This window comes from Aythya marila, assembly GCF_965140915.1.
Source record: "Aythya marila genome assembly, chromosome: 1".
In the NCBI taxonomy this organism is placed as follows: Eukaryota; Metazoa; Chordata; class Aves; order Anseriformes; family Anatidae; genus Aythya; species Aythya marila.
In genome coordinates, this window is record NC_139042.1 from 141,668,039 (window position 1) to 141,685,546 (window position 17,508).

The 17,508-nt window shown below is 43.6% G+C and overlaps 1 protein-coding gene across 1 annotated transcript; it reads right to left on the bottom strand.

Annotated features, from left to right (window-relative positions):
- Positions 1 to 4,979: 4,979 nt before the first annotated feature.
- LOC309887457 (tubulin alpha-8 chain) lies at positions 4,980 to 11,905 on the bottom strand. Its single transcript, XM_082779177.1, has 5 exons — positions 11,832 to 11,905; positions 8,265 to 8,487; positions 7,400 to 7,548; positions 6,181 to 6,861; positions 4,980 to 5,387 (listed from the first exon to the last, which is right to left on the bottom strand). Exons 1-5 carry the CDS (start codon positions 11,832 to 11,834, stop codon positions 5,100 to 5,102), a joined length of 1,344 nt encoding a protein of 447 aa, XP_082635303.1. The 5' UTR covers positions 11,835 to 11,905; the 3' UTR covers positions 4,980 to 5,099.
- Between the last annotated feature and the right edge of the window lie 5,603 nt (positions 11,906 to 17,508).

Below are 17,508 nucleotides of genomic sequence, written 5' to 3' on the forward strand. Positions count from 1 at the left end.
TGAAACTTCCCGCAGCCGCTCGCTGCGCTCCCTTCTCGCCGCCAGGGGCAGCCCCGCGGCGGGCAGAGCGGGGAGATGGCGGCGGCTCCAGCCGGGGCCCCTCCGCTGCTGCCCCTCGGCACTCCGAGCCTGCTCCGGGGGGGAAGGAGTGGGGTTGGATGGCACGGGGAGAAGCGGAGCGCTGCAGAAAGCAAGCTGGTCGTCGGCTGTGGCTGCCCCTCGGGAGGTGTGTGCTGCCTGTGCCTACAGCGTTCAACACCAGGCATTTGTTAGCACGGTGTTGGCTTCTTGTGGCAGCGAAAGCAAGGGGAAGGGCAAACTGTTCTCAAGGCACAGAAGCAAGAAATGGCTCGTTTAAAATAACCCCAAATAAGTACATGTCTTAGAAACTTAACCCGCATTCCAACCTAAAAGCCTCAGGAGTTTACTGCTTACGTGTGCCGTGGTTCCACAGTCAGATAGCTGAATGGCAGCACCGTGGTAAAGATACCCCAGCAAACCCCTGTGCCATGCGATGTCTGGTTTCAACAAGGCCAAGGATGCCTGGACCAGCAGAAGTGCTTGGGTGGCTGCTCCTCCAGTGTGTGCCGGGATTCCTGGCCTTCCTCTTTCTGGCTGTCAGCAGGAGGAACGGAGGGGCACGGCACCCTGGAAAGGGGCTTTGCTTGTTGGAGGATGGCCATCGGCCCGGCTTTGCCCCACATGAGGAGGCAGGAGAGTTCAGAGGTGAGTGATGCTGCCCGGCAGAGCTCTGCTGACTGAAGAAACGGTGCAGCTGAAGTAGGGCATCCTGCTATGTGTGTGAAAGAGATGGAGTCTCTGGGACCCCAGAATTGAGACTCCCCTTGCGATTTGGCAGGGCATACCTGCCTTCCCTTTATCTAAGAGCTCCAGCAGGCTGAGACAGCTAGACAGTCTCCAGACAAGCCCAAACCCTCAACCGTGCCTCTACTGGGGTTGGCAATTCCAATTCCAATGAGGCAAAAGGTGTTGCTACTTTACACAGGCTATGGGGAGCTCCTGAAGGCCTCTGTTTCCCTTTCTTTGCTTCCTAGAACCTCACTGGTGTCTTTGGGATGCACCTTTACCCCTCAGGAAAGCCCTTTCTTTGAGCTAACACACTGAATTTGCATGTGCTGTGCAAAAGCCTCCAGCTGTTGTGTTACTAATTTACTAAATTCAGTGGATGTTACAAAAAAAAAAAAAAAAAAAAAAAAAAGAGAGAGAGAAGGGAAGGAAGGAAGAAAAGAGGGAAAGGTAAGAAAGAGAAAGGAAGGAAAGAAAGAAATGATGAGGGAAACCATGGCTTAACGTAGCCCTGCCTTACAGGCTTCTTCTTGTACAATAAAAACATTTCACAGTTAGAGCCAGCACAGCTGCTGGGCAGTCAGAGCTCCTCAGCTGTGGCAGCAGTGGCAGTAAAAAGCTTCCTGAACTGCCACACAGACATATATGGGGAGCTGGAGCAGCTGCAGGCGGAAGATTACAAATGACTCAGCGTCTTTCTTGTGACTCAGGTGGAGCTTGTTGGGAATGATGTAGTGGTGTTCACTTTCTATTCCTAGCTTGTGTGGAGCCTGCCTGATAGAAGGGAGGAAGAGAGAAAGAACTGTGAAGCCATAAATTGCCCAGAGACGGGTAAACCACCTAAGCAGATTGACATCAGAGGTTAAATAGGAGCTAGGTCTGACAGATCTGCATAAACCAGTGAGGAAGTGTGCAGGTGACGTGGCTTTTGGTAGTGATTCCTGTGAGAGCCTGGGTACTAGATTAAGAGGAGCATATGTCTTGTTTAAGAATATTTTAAGGTTTGCTTGTGGAATCTGGTTGTGACACCCCACTTCCAAAATGGGTATTGGGCAGAAACCTGAGCCTGGAAGATACACTTAGTTGATGGGATGACTAAAGGTGAATAAATTCGGTGTTTGGGGCCCAAATACACTGACTATTGAGCGTCATGGTATAGTAGCACTTTGAAAAAAGCTGCTTGCTCCTGGTAACTGCCACAGAACTTATACAGTAAATAAAATAACCCATAAAATAGATAATCAGGATGTGATTTTAAAAGCACTCAGGGAGTTAGGAACTCCACCCCCGTTGTTTCAGGACACATGATGTACGCCACACTGGATCAGTGACGTCAAGTTCTTCATTGCATCAATTTCAGTAGTTTTTCAAGGAAGAAGGCAAGTGCTTCCTCTGCCTTTTTTTTTTTTTTTTTCTTTCATTTACAAAATTTCCTGTTTCTGATTTTGGTCCCAGTTCAGGAAAGAACTTTGAGGGGAGCCATTTAAGAATCTAAATACAATCAGTGTGGGTAATACGTATTCATGTTGTTTCAGTTTAAGTACATAAGCAAGTATATCATGAATAGGGATATTCTTCTAAAGAGAGGCATTTTTGGTACTCCATAAGTACCTAGTTTATTATAATGATCTAGATAATTAAATGCATGCAATGCATACAGCATGTACAAGTTTTATGTGACGTACTGCAAACTGTAACTGCCAACAGAAATAGAAATCACAGAATACCCTGACTGGAAGGGATCAATATCTACATGAGGAAGATCACAGAATAGTTAAGGTTGGGAGGGACCTCTGGAGGTCATCTGGTCCAAACCTCCAGCTCAAACAGTGCCACCCAGAGCAGAGATCACTCTGGATGGCAGCACAACCCTCTGGCATATTGACCACTCCTCCCAGTTTTGTGTCATCTGCAAATTTGCTAAGGGTACACTCTGTGTTCAGTTCTGTTCAACATATTCATTAATGATTTGGATGATGCTGCCATCCAGAGAGACCTCCCTTGGCAGGTAGGAGAGGTGGGCCGACAGAAGCTCATGGAGTCCCACGAGGAGAAGCACGGAGCCCTGCCGAGGCACCAGGACGTGCTGGGGGCCACCCAGCTGGAAAGCAGCTTGGCAGAAAAGGGCCTGGAGGTCCCGGTGGGCACCGACTGGACATGAGCCAGCAACGTGCCCTTGGCTAGCAGTAACCGGGGCTGCATTAGGCAGGGCATTGCCAGCAGGCCAGGAAGGTGATCCTTCTCTACTCAGCACTGGTGAAGCCACACACAGAGTCCTGTGTCTGCTGCTGGGCTACCCAGCACAAGACACGTGGAGATACTGGAGAGAGTCCAATGAAAGGATAGTTAGGGACTAATGAAAGGCTGAGACAGCTGGGACTATTTCACTTGGAGAACAAAAGGCTCAGGGAGAATCTTATCAATGTACATAAATATTTGAAGGGAGGGTGCAAAGAAAATGGAACCAGGCCCTTTTCAGTGTTTTCCAGTGACAGGTCAAGAGGCAATGGACACACACTGAAACAGAAGGTTCCATCTGAATGTTAGGAAACTTTTTTTATTGTGCTGATGATTAAGCCCTGGCACAGGTTGCCCAGAGAGATTGTGGAGTCTCCCTCTTTGGAGATTTTCTAAAGCCATCTGGATGTGGTCCTGGTGACTGTGCTGTAGGTGTCCCTGCATAAGCAGGGGATTTGGACCAGATGGCCTCCAGAGGCCATTCAACTTGCCCTTCCAGCTTCAACCGTTGTGTGATTGTCTGGATCATTAATGAAGATGTTGAACACAGCTGGACCCAGTATTGATGCCTAAGGTACACCACTAGTTACTGGCCTCCAACTTTGCACCACTGATCCGCACCCTTTAGTCTTGGCTGTTCAGACAACTTACAATCTGCTTCACTGCTCGTCCAGCCTGTACTTCAACAGCTTCTCTACGAGGATCTGATCAGAGACTGTCAAAAGCCTTACTGAAGTCTAGGTAGGCTATACTCACTGCTGTCCCCTAATCTACCAGGCTACTCATTTCGTCATAGAAGTTTATCAAATTAGTCAGGCACGACTTGGTGAATCCATGCTGACTACTTCTGTTGGTTGTCTTGCTGTTCATGTGCCTGTAAGTGGTGTCCAGGATTAGCTGCTCAAGGATCAAGGTGACGCTGACCAACATATAATTCCCTGGATCCTCTTCCTTGCCTTTTTTGAAGATAGGAGTGACATTTGCTTTCTTCCAGTCTTTGGGCACTTGCCATGATCGATAAAAGATTATCCAGAGTGGCCTCGCAGTGACTCCTGCCGGCTCCCTCGCTTGTGGGTGCATTCCATCAGGACCCTATATCTAGATAAAAAATTGCTGAGGGTTCTCCTAGTCAAGAAAGACTGTCATTGCCTAGGATGTGAATCCTATCAATACAAAATCTTTGATCACTACTTTGAATTATCTTTGAGTGAGCATTCAAATATCTGTATTGCATACTCACTTGCAGGTGGTTCGCTAAGTAAACATTGCCACAGATGGCACCATGGTCTGCTCAGTAAAGTAGAGAATGCTGCTTGCAGAGGAAGAACCATTCAGGTAAATACTTAAATGTTTTATGACTCAATAGGGATAATGTAAAAAGAAAAAATGGTGTTTGTTTCTTTGTTTGTTTGTTTTAAAGAGGCAATTTTCTCACTTAGAGAATTTCAGAGAAATTTCAGAAAAAAAGATTTCACCTGCTGCAGCCATAAAGCCTTGGATCCAACCAAAAGGGATATTTGTTTCAAGGCATAGGTATTTATCCTCCAAATCTGGAAAAAAAAAGCACTGCTTTAACATTTCTGATTAAAATGTTTTATCAGAAGTAGTGTTTCAAAGAAACAGAGGATAGTGAACCACAGAGCAGAGGATCCATTTCTCCAAAGTCATTATTTTTTGCAATGCCAACAAGCAGAAGGCAAAAGTATGCCAAATTTGAGATTTGAAATCTATGCTGTTTCACCGTGCTCCACTATAAGCTTGTATATATTGGACTACAGTGTTTTTACTGTATGTTAGAGCTTGAAGAGGCTTACGTTAAATGTGCAAGGAATGAAAGCAACACTTTGTGCATCACTGGGAGTGGTGGCACATTACTACAACTGATCATATCTTACAGTGCAATTTACTTGTGGTGTATGGAATAAAAAATGTCCTTACATGACCCCTTCTATATTTCTGTATATTGCATACAAAGGGGTGACATAATGGCAGACGTACAATACAGTGATACAGAGACAATTCTGGGCTCACTGGGAGCAAAATATAGTTTAAAATTACTCCCCATCGTTTTCTTCTTCAAATGAGTCAGTTCCCACTTCTTCATAGTCCTTCTCCAGGGCAGCTAGGTCCTCACGAGCCTCTGCAAATTCTCCTTCCTCCATACCTTCACCCACATACCAGTGCACAAAGGCTCTCTTGGCGTACATCAGATCAAACTTGTGGTCGAGCCTTGCCCAGGCCTCTGCAATGGCTGTGGTGTTGCTCAGCATGCAGACTGCTCGCTGAACTTGGGCGAGGTCTCCGCCAGGAACTACTGTGGGAGGTTGATAGTTGATCCCAACCTGGAATTAGGAATATAAGAGAAATAAGAAAAAGTGCAGGAAGCAGTCACAGAGTAGAAAAAAGCGTGAGTAACATTATGGATGCTGCGGTAGAGGGGTGCCACTATCAAAACTACTGAATGGCACCTGCCAAAAAAAAATAAATAAGGTTATACATAGTTTGATACATGATCATTTTAATAGCTGTTTAATGCACACTGGCAACTTCCTGGCTTTCTAAACAGCTACACAACACTGAACATACAGTTTTACCAAGGTAACTCTGTACAAACTAATACAGAAAGTTGGTACCTGGTTAAAAGTGTTCAGTTTATTAAGCAAGCTTTTTGAATGACAAATGTTTTCCAATGTTAATGTCTGTATTGCTGTAGAAATTATGGTTCTCAGCACTACTGTGTAGCCAAAGGAGACATGCTGTATAAGATTTCTGTGTGGGAGGGTTAATTGACAGCTTCTGTAATATCAGCATTACCTTTATTGAATGTATTAGTTTCAGTGTTTCCTTAGTTTTAGTTGCTGCTTCAGAGGGAACACTCACTGTCTTTTACACATTCAGCTCTGAAAATAATCCTTCTTTAGATTTTAACTCATACACATCAAATATCCTTTTATGTAAGTATTTACAATTCTGTGTCAGTGGGATGTCATTAGGAGAAAGGCCGCATTGTATACACACACACACCTTTCTTAGGTTCATTCTTCTCACTAGTGAAAAACATGCAAGATCTAAAACTTTAAATACAAGTTTTCAGCTAGACTTTAAGCGTTAAAGAGAAACTCATGGCATTCTCACCTTAAAGCCTGTTGGACACCAGTCAACAAACTGGATATTTCTCTTGGTCTTGATGGCAGCAATTGCTACATTGACATCTTTGGGAACTACATCACCACGATAGAGCATGCAGCAGGCCATGTACTTCCCATGTCGTGGGTCACACTTCACCATCTGGTTGTTGGGCTCAAAGCAGGCATTGGTGATTTCAGCCACCGAGAGCTGCTCATGATATGCTCTGTCAGAGGAGATGATGGGGGCGTAGGTCACTAAGGGGAAGTGGATGCGTGGGTAGGGAACCAGGTTTGTCTGAAACTCTGTCAGATCCACATTGAGGGCACCATCAAAGCGCAGCGAGGCGGTGATGGAGGAGACAATCTGGCTGATGAGGCGGTTGAGGTTAGTGTAAGTTGGGCGCTCAATGTCCAGGTTTCTGCGACAGATATCATAGATAGCCTCATTGTCCACCATGAAAGCACAGTCTGAGTGTTCCAGGGTGGTGTGTGTGGTGAGGATAGAATTGTAGGGTTCCACCACAGCGGTGGAGACCTGAGGGGCAGGGTAGATGGCAAACTCTAGTTTGGACTTCTTCCCATAATCCACAGAGAGGCGCTCCATCAGCAAGGAGGTGAAGCCAGAGCCAGTGCCCCCACCAAAGCTGTGGAAGATCAAGAATCCCTGCAGTCCAGAACAGGCATCTGTCTAGAAACCAAAAGAGAAAGGACTAAGAATAGTGGCTGTAAAATAATGAAAGACTACGTTTGCTTATTCTGAGGTGAAGGAGAGAGCAGTTATCAGCAGTATACAGGACATGTTTCAGGTCCTTCTTGAGAAGGAATTGCTGATAATCCTGTTCTTTTCTTCCTTCACTGGTTCAATTTCTGACATACAAATTAGCCTCTTACCTATAGAGCTTCTTTCTCTGAACTTCACACTTCTTTTAGTTAGTCTAACTGAAACCAGCAACGTACCTAATCCAACCTTCTGTATCAGTCTGGGTGCTCTAGTGCTGTGCTAATGACGAAGAATTACATATTCAGAACCATCTTTTAAGAATATCTGGAGCCATACAACCAGAAAGTGAACTGCTAGACTTCCTTCTCTTGGATTAGTAAGGATGCCTCTGTATGTCTTGCAATTACTTTTCTAAACTGTTAGTTTGATTTGTAGGTAGGAAGCTTCCTGTTCTGCACTTCTTCCTTCAGCAGAACCAAACTACTACAAAACTACTGTGACTTACCAGCTTACGAACACGATCAAGTACCACATCAATGCTTTCCTTGCCAATGGTGTAGTGGCCACGGGCATAGTTATTAGCTGCGTCTTCCTTTCCAGTGATCAGTTGTTCTGGATGGAAAAGCTGACGGAAGGTGCCAGCCCGCACTTCATCTGACCAAGAGAGAGAAATTGTAAGAAACTGCGTGGCTGTGCTCCACTGCCAGCAAGTTGGCAAGCTTTCAGTCATGGGAGGCCTTGACCCAGAAATGAACAAAAAAAAAAAACAGGTGCTGGAGAAGGGAAAACTGTTTCCTAAGAATATTTTCATTGTTGCATTCTGTTGATTTGTTGTAGTAACTGTATCCATCTGCAAAAGCTGTTCTTTTCTCAAGAACTTTGCCAAGTACAAATCACAAGAAAAACAGTGTGACTTGGAAGAAAAAATTTGGGTTCTTCCCAGGCGCCCCAAATGAGATTTTAGAAATCTCATTTTTTCCTGGAAAGAAACTGTCAGCCTCACACTTTGAATCCAAAGTGGAGAAAAAAAGCAGAACTCAGGCGGCAAAAATGTCATGATAAACAAAACTAAGAGTTAAAGGTTTTTGCAAAGAAAAGTCATACAAACCATGAATACTAGCTACTGAACTGCTGGTGATCCTGCCATTTCTAGGTTTGTAACACCTACAGAGATAACAGAGTCATGACAGAATCTGGCATTCATTGTCACAAGAAAATTAATTTTATTCTGTCTGAAGGGAGACCAAGATACAAAGGGTGTGCTTCTTTGTTCTAGTGGAGGATGGTGACACACCATTGTAATATTAGGAAGAGTAAGCTCTTCTCCATTTTCTAGGAATGTAAAAAAATAAAATTATTTTTATACTGACCTACTACACTTGGTTCCAAATCCACCATTACAGCCCGTGGCACGTGCTTCCCAGTGACTGTTTCATTGAAAAACGTGGTAAAAGAGTCATCGTAGTTGAGTTGACTGTTCTGGTCCTTGAAGGTGCCATCCGGCTGAATGCCGTGCTCCAGGCAGAAGAGTTCCCAGCACGCATTTCCTATCTGAACTCCAGCCTGGCCGACATGAATGGAGATGCACTCACGCTAGGGAGAGAGAGCAGAGAGAGGGTCAGGAAACCCAATGTGCATTAATATTCCTTATTCCTAACAGTTATGTTTTCCCAGCTTTTCAAAAATATTGTTTGTCACTGGCAGCATTTCATTTGTTTGTTTGACCTCATGGCTACAGTGAGACTGTATGCATACAGACAAAAGGTTGGTACAGCTCTTTAAAAATGGAGCTCTATGTGCAGTAACACGAGTACATGAAAGTAAGTTGAAAAAATACATAATTTCAGATACACAAAACCCACCTTTCCTCCTACAGATTGGCTATGCTGAGGAACACATCCCAGTTGAGTTTATTTTTACTTCAGGCTGGAACCTGACACAGCCATATGGTATTTTTCAACCGTATGTAACCCAAGACAGGTGATGTCTTTGGATCCTTTTACCCTCTGATAGCACACCAGAGTGGAAACTTGGAAGAACTCCTTTCAGCAGTATTCACCTCAGGAAATGATTTCAGATTCTCTCGGCTGAAAAATGTTCTTTCAAGCTCCTGAACCAGCTGTGAATTTTACACTGCAGGTGCACTTCTTATTAAGGCACTGTCACTGCATACAATGTGCTTATTTACGTAATTTTGAACATAATTGTTGTGGTAGCTTTTAACATTAATGAAAGGGAAACAACGTATGTAATACCAGACTAAACTAGGCAGATGCCAACTGCTGAAAAGCCTTTGCACTCTGAGTACAAGAGAATGAAGAACCTGGTGCTGGATTTTATAAGTTCAGAAAAAGAATCATAGAGCAGATAGTTCTGAGTTGGTCCAGACTTTTATGCCACTGAGTGAAGGGAAAGTAAGTTTTGTAAGTAAGGCAGTTACAGACCATGTGGAGTTTTTCAGCCTCCGTTTCTGCTTTGGAGCAATTGTAATTGTAGTCTTCTGAGCTCCACCTTTGTGATCTCAATAGCCCTGTCTACACTAGTGAGTGAAAAAGTCTGGATAGCCTGTGCTGACTGATAATTAGCACACACTCTGGCACAGTTTTGGCTTGTGCCAGTTCATACTTAACGAGACAATGCTTAAGCCCCATTCAGAGGACAACTTGTTGTCAAGAATGGTTTCCAGAGAGCAGCTCATTCACTACTGCCTGACTTTGGAGAGGGAAAAAGATGCCTAAGTATGAAGTGAGGTATGCTACCTCATCTCAAGGCCAGATAATGGTCCCCAGTCATTTTTAGTTTGTAATGTAGATATATACAATGACAAAAGAGCAGGTATAGCCAGTAAACTTATTATTATTATTATTATCTATCATTAATTATTATTAACTATTATTATTATCATGTAACTGCTAATCCTGCAAACTCATCCTGTGACCTGACAGTCAAATATATCTTCCCCAAACACTAAATTCTCAGGCAGAATGTATGACCAGCAGTGTCTCTGGAGCAGTTTTCTTCACAAATTAGCAATAACTAAACCTATTTTTCAGAAGCAAGTGGAGTTTTAGAAGTCACCACTGCCACAGGTGGTCATCCTCAGAAGTTCACGTGAATGTGGAAAATCAATCTAAATATTTCATTCAAGGAAATATATTATTTCTATTCACCACTCATTTTTAAGTTGCTGACTCAGGATTCATTTGTGGCAGCATATGCAACATGCTCTGAAGTGTACTTGTGCAACCTTGTTTTTTTCAGTTCAGTTGTGCAAAAGTATCTGAGTTATTTGAGTGATAATGAGTCTTCATTGACTGGTATGTTGTAGTAGAGTCACAATCTGGAGGAGTACTCAGGAGAAACTGAAGGCAAATTTGGGCTTAACAAGTTCAATTAATACTGGTTTTGCACAATGCAAACTCATGCTCTTCATTTAGATCCCAATGTGAATCTACAAGGCTGACAGCAAGAAAGAAAAAAATCTCTTTCCTTTTAAACACAGAAATGAGGCAAGGTGACTTTTTAACAGAATATCTTCTAGAGCAAAGCTACAATTAAAAGTCAAGCAATACTTGGAACCATTTTTTAAAATCAGCAATCTTTTTTTTTTTTTTTTTCACAGATGTAACAAGTGAACGTTGCCTTAGAAAGTTAATATTGTAGATCTTAGTACAGGACTACAGTCAAAAACTGCAGAACCAGTTCCTTTCCTTTTAGACTGAGCTTCCAGTGGCACTGGTTTGAAGCAGTACCTCAACTCTGCCTTTTGAGCCAGGATTCCTGCTGTGACTCCTGGTTTCAATTCCCGTCTTCTATCCCAGCTATCATTTGGAAATATTCTGACAAGTAGAGAAGACAGTAACAGGGATTTAATTTTGCATAGTAAATGGCTTTAAAATAGATGTCAGACTTTTAGCAGGAAAAAGAGTGGGCCTTCTTCAGAGTCACAAGCAAAGTAAACTGATCTCTACATGATATTTAAATTTTGAGCAGACTCCAAACTCGTATTTCGCATTGCATCACTGATGTGCTGGGTCCTATCTTACATATTGTGAACCTGACCTTTTATCCAGCAAGAGACAGTAGAAAGGGTCCTTCATGAAATGAAACCTATGACTGCTTTGATTGTTAAAAAAACAGATTACTACCTGGCCTAAATATTTACTGTAAAAAGACAGGCTTTAGTCTTGCAGATGTTCACTGCTATTCCTGAAACATACTCACTACCCTAACTGTAGAAGGCTTGGTCTGTCTTAAGGCATGACGAATGTACAGAAGCGCGTCCCTTGCCTGTGAAATGAGCGCTCTCATTTTGGGTCTACAGCTGTACTGGCAGAGAGTAACATAGTTCTCCACACCAGAATAAGACTCAGTGCTAGACATAAATCAGTACAAGGTGTTTTTTTTATTTTTCACTTTATAAGAGGTTTTGAGATATTTCTATGGATCTATTCGAAATCTATTAAAAATATTTCTTATTTACTTCAGCACATACGCGTATAAAAACCTTCATGCACTCCAGAAACACACATATACATTGTATAACTATGAACAGTACGGCCATTGGGGGTGAATTAATATAAAACAGATACAAAGGTAAGTAACCTCTCTGTTTTATTTCTAAAGGATTATTTCATACGAAAATTAACTTGTCTTGAGAAAATATAGTCACAACAGAGAATACTAGAAAGCAAAGACTCCCAATCTAATTTATCTTATAATTTTACTAATTTGAGACTCTCTGAAGAAAACGTTGGATCAGCATGCCTTACTGCCCCGGTGAGGTATTCTGACACTCCTCCATGCTACGACTAGCGAGGGAGATCAGACTTTGTGGCACAAACAACTGATTATGACAAATCCCCCTGGCTGCCCTCACCCATAATCCTCCCGGTCCCAGTATGGGGATGTGTGTGATCCCACACATCCCCCCTTACCATGGTGTCTCCAGTGGTGTTCCCTTCCCTCTCAGATCAGTGATGGCAGGTCTTTGCAGGAGCTCAGCTTTGAGCTGCAGGGCAGGAGGCAGCCTGGCCAGTACCAGGCACCTGCTGCTGCACTTCAGTGTCATAGTGCTCTGGGGAATAGGTCAGAGACTCCTCAGTTCTGCCTTCTGCATCACCGCCTCCTGCCCTCCCAGCCACCCCACGTATGCAAATTCATCCAGATAGGCAGGGCTCAGATCTACCCCAGATTTCAGATTTAGTCTCGTCTGGTTCTGCATGATTTTTAAATTTGAGTGCAGCCATGTAACACGTTTCACACTATGCTTTCTAACACCTGAGTACTATATGTACATGTCACATGCAAGAGAGATGCCATCCCAATTCCCTGTTCTGACAGCATGCCAAGAATCATTCCTAAATTTTCCAATAAAATCATTCCTAAATTTTCCATTCATTGTCTGACAGCATGCCAAGACTCATTCCTAAATTCCAATACAGAAGATCAAGAGTGCATAAGGAAATATGAATGGAACAGAGAAGGGCAGAAGACAAAGCAAAAATTGAGAACTGAAACATAAATGTAGTTACTGTTTTGAAGTGTGCTCTTAAATGCTGGCCTGACTTATTTCTGCCGATACTCCAGCTGTCTCTCTGTTAGCATTTCAATCCTTCTATTGCTTCTCTTTCTAGGTACAGCCATCTGGGCTCTCAGCAGCATGGGACAGCTTTCAGTGTAGAGTCTAACTTGTCTGTTGAAATACAGAAAGAAATTTGGTTCCCATTGCAGTACTTACTGCAAGAAATAGCTGGAGGCATCACACAAATGTTCAGACACCAAATTAGGGCAGTCTCCTCCACTTTTTTTTTTTCTTCCTGCATTAGCTCAGCACTGGAAAGAATCAGCTTCACTCAGTGGACAAATCCTCATCATTTCAACTCTTTGGTTACAAAAATTGCGAGAGGCACTCTTAATTACTTTAATCTGGGTATTATGTATCCCATCTTTAGAAATATGCTATTTAGTATGATGTTTGATCAGCAGAAATATAAATTCCCAATTCCTAAATTTTAGGTTAATCTACTTTGCTATGGTATTAATAGATTGTTCTGCTACTGTTGACAACCAGCATCAAAGTATATTCTGCTTTAACTCCTACATTTTAACTACACAAAGTAGTTTGTGCTGTTTTTTATAAGCTCACATTTACTTTGGTATATTCTTTGTGTGTGTGTGTGTGTGTTCTTTACAAAAACCTGCAAATCCCTCCTCTGATTTTGGCTAGGAAAAGCTGCAAAGGAAGGTTTCCCATGATAATTTCTGTCTGCTGCTTCTTCAGAAAGCCATCAGATCATCATAGCTTTAAGGCAGAGGAAGATTGCTCCAGTGTTCTCCCAGTGGAACTTGTAACATCCCAGTCCAGCTCGTGTGCTAGGCAATCTGAAACGTCAGTGCTCACAGCGCCACCAGATGTAGAGCTCTGTTCAGAGAATCATCTCAGGAAAAAGTCTCACAGCAAATACTTTAGACAATCCAGTACCCACATCCTCTTAGGCATTTTTTGAGTCAACGTGTCAGATCTCACAGCTACCAAAGCACTCTGAATTACTAAGCCATTTGCAACTTAGTCCATTGTCATGGTTCCGCTCGAGTGGGCAGCCGAGTTCCACCACAGCCGCTCTCTCACTCCCCCTCCTCAGAGAGGAACGGGGAGAAAATACGATGAAAAGGGCTCAAAGGTTGAGATAAGGACAAAGAGATCACATAGTAATTATTGTAACGGGCAAAACAAACTGCATAGGGAGATAGTAAGATTTATTGCTTATTACTAACAAGCTAAAGAAGTGAGAAACAAAGGAAAGAAACCAAAAGCACCTTCCCCCCCCAATCCACCCTCTTCTTCCTCCTCCCCCTGAGCAGCGCAGGGGAACAGGGGAATGGGGGTTATGGTCAGTCTACAGCACTTCTCTGCCGCTCCTTCTCGGTCACTCTCATCCCCTGTGCTGTGGGGTCCCTCCCATGGGATGCAGTCCTTGACGAACTGATCCGGCGTGGGCTTCCCACAGGCAGCAGCTCTTCCAGAACTGCTCCAGATATGGGTCCGTACCACGGGGTCCATCCCTCAGGAGCATACTGCTCCAACCTGGCTCCCCTACGGGCAGCAGCTCCTGCCAGGCTCCCTGCTCCTCCGAGGTCTTCTCTCCACGGTCTACAGGTCCGGCCTGGAATCTGCTCCGGCAGGGGTCTTCCACAGGCCGCAGCCTCCATCGGTGCAGGGCCACCTGCTCCACCGTGGTCTCCTCCACGGGCTGCAGCATGGAACCCTGCTCCACCGTGGTACTCCGTGGGCTGCAGGGGGACATCCTGCTTCACCATGCTCCTCACCACAGGCCGCAGGGGACTTCTGCTCCAGCACCTGAAGCACCTCTCCCCCTCCTTCTTCACTGACCTTGGCACCTGCAAGGCTGTTCCTCACTCCTCTCACTCTCCCAGCTGCTGTGTGGCACAGTGTTTTTTTCCCTGTCTTACATCTGCTCTCACAGAGGCGCAAACATCACTTATTGACTCAGCTCTGGTCAGCAGTGGGGCCCTTACCAAACATGGGGCAGCTTCTAGATCCTTCTCACAGAAACCACCCCTATGGCTCCCTGCTACCAAAACCTTACCACGTAAACCCACTACATCCATGTCTGCACTTTCTCTGTTCCTCCATTGCCCTTCTCCTCTCTTCTGAAGTAGGCAGGGAGAGCACTTCTTTGACTCTGTGTTAATCACTCCTCTGCCCATACCACTCAAACTCAACTGTCCCAAGACTACAGACTTGCCAGTCTTGTGTTGCCCAGCAGATCTGGGCATAGTATTTTTCATGAAGTGTGGATTTCCTTATTTTGTGCTGTCCACCCCTGTTTCTGAGTGCTTAGGCAGAAAGCCCTCAGTCTTGATTCAGAGGGTAACCTGAAAGCACAGCGTGGGACTGCTCCCAGGTACCAGTGAGTTTCTGTGACTCCAGGGTGGACCTCTAGACTTTCTCCAGAGAAAGACCAGGCAGATGTCCTGGGCCTGGATTCTTGGAAAAAAAGTCATCTTGCTCACTGCTGTCATTCAACCTGTGTGGGTAGATGGTGACCTGGCCTCTGGGCTTAACCTTCCTCATACAGGGTATGTCCCATACAGGCCTCGTCACAGACTAGACTCAGCTGGAAGGGTCTGGACGTGCTTCAAGGGCTTCCTGTGCTGTGCCATAGGTGCCCTCCAGAGCCACACAACAGAGCAGTGCCCTTGGGAGTTACCATCTCCAATCGTTTATGATATTAGCAAAACCCACCTCTTAGAGGGATTTAAAAAAAATAACACTCATACAAAACCCTGCACCTTTTTCTCTATTTAAAAATTTCTGAAAATAGATTTTTTTTAATAATCTAGAGCTTAGAAGTACTGCACAACAGATCCTGAGCTCACAACCACTAAGTCCTGTGATCTATCAGTTCTCTTCTGCCTAGAGAGCTAAATAAGTTAACAGGCAAATGAAGGATGGTAACTTCTTTATCTCATGGAAGCCACCTCCTCTGCCAGATGTGCAGCCCTCCCTGCAGATACAGTTATCTAAGTGTCTCACTCAATACTGGAAGAATTGTAGATCAATTTGGAACAGTAATGTGCCAACTTACAAAACCATGCCTTCCTAAGAAGTTATTTTATATATTTATTATATAAAAACCTCTCTTGTTTTTAATTTTATGCATGTGTAGACAGTACATGGTGCATGTACTTTGCATTTCCCATGCATTGTGATACCTTCCTAAGTGAGATAAATGGGTCATACAAAGTCTTCCCTATGTCCCTTTTAGAGCTGTAGCCTGTCGTTCTGTTGCCACCTGCTGGGAGAACGGACAGCATCTCGCTTCAGGTGTTTCTGAAATCCTAGTCTAGTACCTCAGTATCTACGTAGGAATCAGCAATCTCGATAAGAAATAAGAAATCATCTCCCATGGTTTGGGAATTTCAGAACTAGAGGTTTTAAAATAAAGACCAACCATTCATTTTGCAAATTAAAAAGGCAAATTACATCAATTATGTTTCTGGATATGCCCACTTGTCTTTAAGACCTTTCAGCAAACCTAACAAACTGAGCCACCAGAAAGGAGACAACACTTCCTCTTAACAGTTTGGGCAAAACATAATGCAGTTCTGTAGCCCTGCTGGAATTGTAGGTAATGAGCATATGTTTCAGTGAAAACACTGATTTCTTTAAAATAAATTTATTTATTAAATATCAGTAATAAATCCAGCATTAAAGTGTGTTATGTATTAAAGCATTTTGGCCTGTCCATCCCCTCCAGGTGTCTCTTTGTTAGCATTATGGGAAACCTTCCAGATAACTGTGAGCACTTAAGCAAGTCAGACATGCATGGCAAGACAGACATAATGTCAGCACGACGGGCTTATTGTATTGCTTCATGTATTGTTCAAGCACAGCACTCCTTGACAGGTAACCCAAACATTCAGGGTTTGCTTTACCTTCTATTATACTTTTCCTCCCCTCCTAAATAGTTGCACAAGCCTCTAGATTTTCATCACTGTCCCTGTTTTTCTAACTTTACACCTTTATTTGGTATTTTCAGCTTTAGTTAGTACCCCCAGTAAGCTAACAGCCCCTTCACTTTCTGCTGATTTGAGCAAAGTCCCTACAACTCCCCTTTCACTATATGTAATGTCTAGTAGCTTCTCCTGCCATCATCTCATAAATTCAGACATAGGTTAGTGCTAGGCAGCCACTTTTCTTCTTCCGTTGTCTGCAACATCCAACAGTTTCTCTTGTTGTTACCAGTTTTACCTCAGGCCACAGCTGGCCATCTGCCTGCGTGCCTTAACAATATATTGTTCTAAAATCCTCAAGCAATGGGAATATACAAAAATATACCCTATGAAGACTAAAACGTGAAGCCATAGCTGTTCTTAGCCATCCCCCCTGTATCTATAACACATTCTTTGTCATGGTTCTGGTTTATTCCATCTCAGTAAGTCTGATGGAGCTGGTAATGCTTCTGTCCAGCGTGCCGCATTTTAAGGTCATTTTAAGGCCTTTGACTGAGTCACGGATACTATTAGTTTAGGAATTACAACACAACTGTCGGCATACTTGCGCCTCCACACCACTCTAGTTATGATGGCTACACAGTTGCTGCACAAGCATATCATGTTCTAAATCCACATTGAAGCAAAGAGTTGTCCAAGTTGTGTCCTTACTCTTGGCAGCTGGCAAAATCACACCTTCCAACCACCCCACACTGTGGATTGTGCAGAAGCAAGGGAACTCAGAGTAGGTGTGTGTTCTCAGCACCAACAGAATTCTCACTGCATCTTAAAGTAGGGCAGCTTTACAAGCGTTATGTTTAGAACTAATATGAAATAAAGACTGAGAAGTTCAGGTAACTCCTCTTCACATAGTGTCTGTAGTAGTTGTGTGGGAAATTTTGAAGCAACAGAGTTCCTCAAATAATATTACAGCTGCGTGACTATCTTTATGTTGAATAAATGACAGTACAGAAGTCAAAGGAACTCTTCCTTCCACAAGTAAACTTCCTTTCAGGAATATATTAGCAAGAAATATGACAGCTGTTGTGTTCTAAGGCAAACTGACTGGTTTAGCTGGTTATGTGTCCTGTGCTT

What these genes read in the sequence shown, in the direction of transcription:
- LOC309887457 (XM_082779177.1), bottom strand. An exon ending in TTTGGAACCAAGTGTAGTAG is followed by an intron (nt 7,549 to 8,264) that starts GTCAGTATAAAA and finishes TCTCTTGGTCAG; the next exon opens with ATGAAGTGCGGGCTGGCACC. An exon ending in GGTGTCCAACAGGCTTTAAG is followed by an intron (nt 5,388 to 6,180) that starts GTGAGAATGCCA and finishes TCCTAATTCCAG; the next exon opens with GTTGGGATCAACTATCAACC.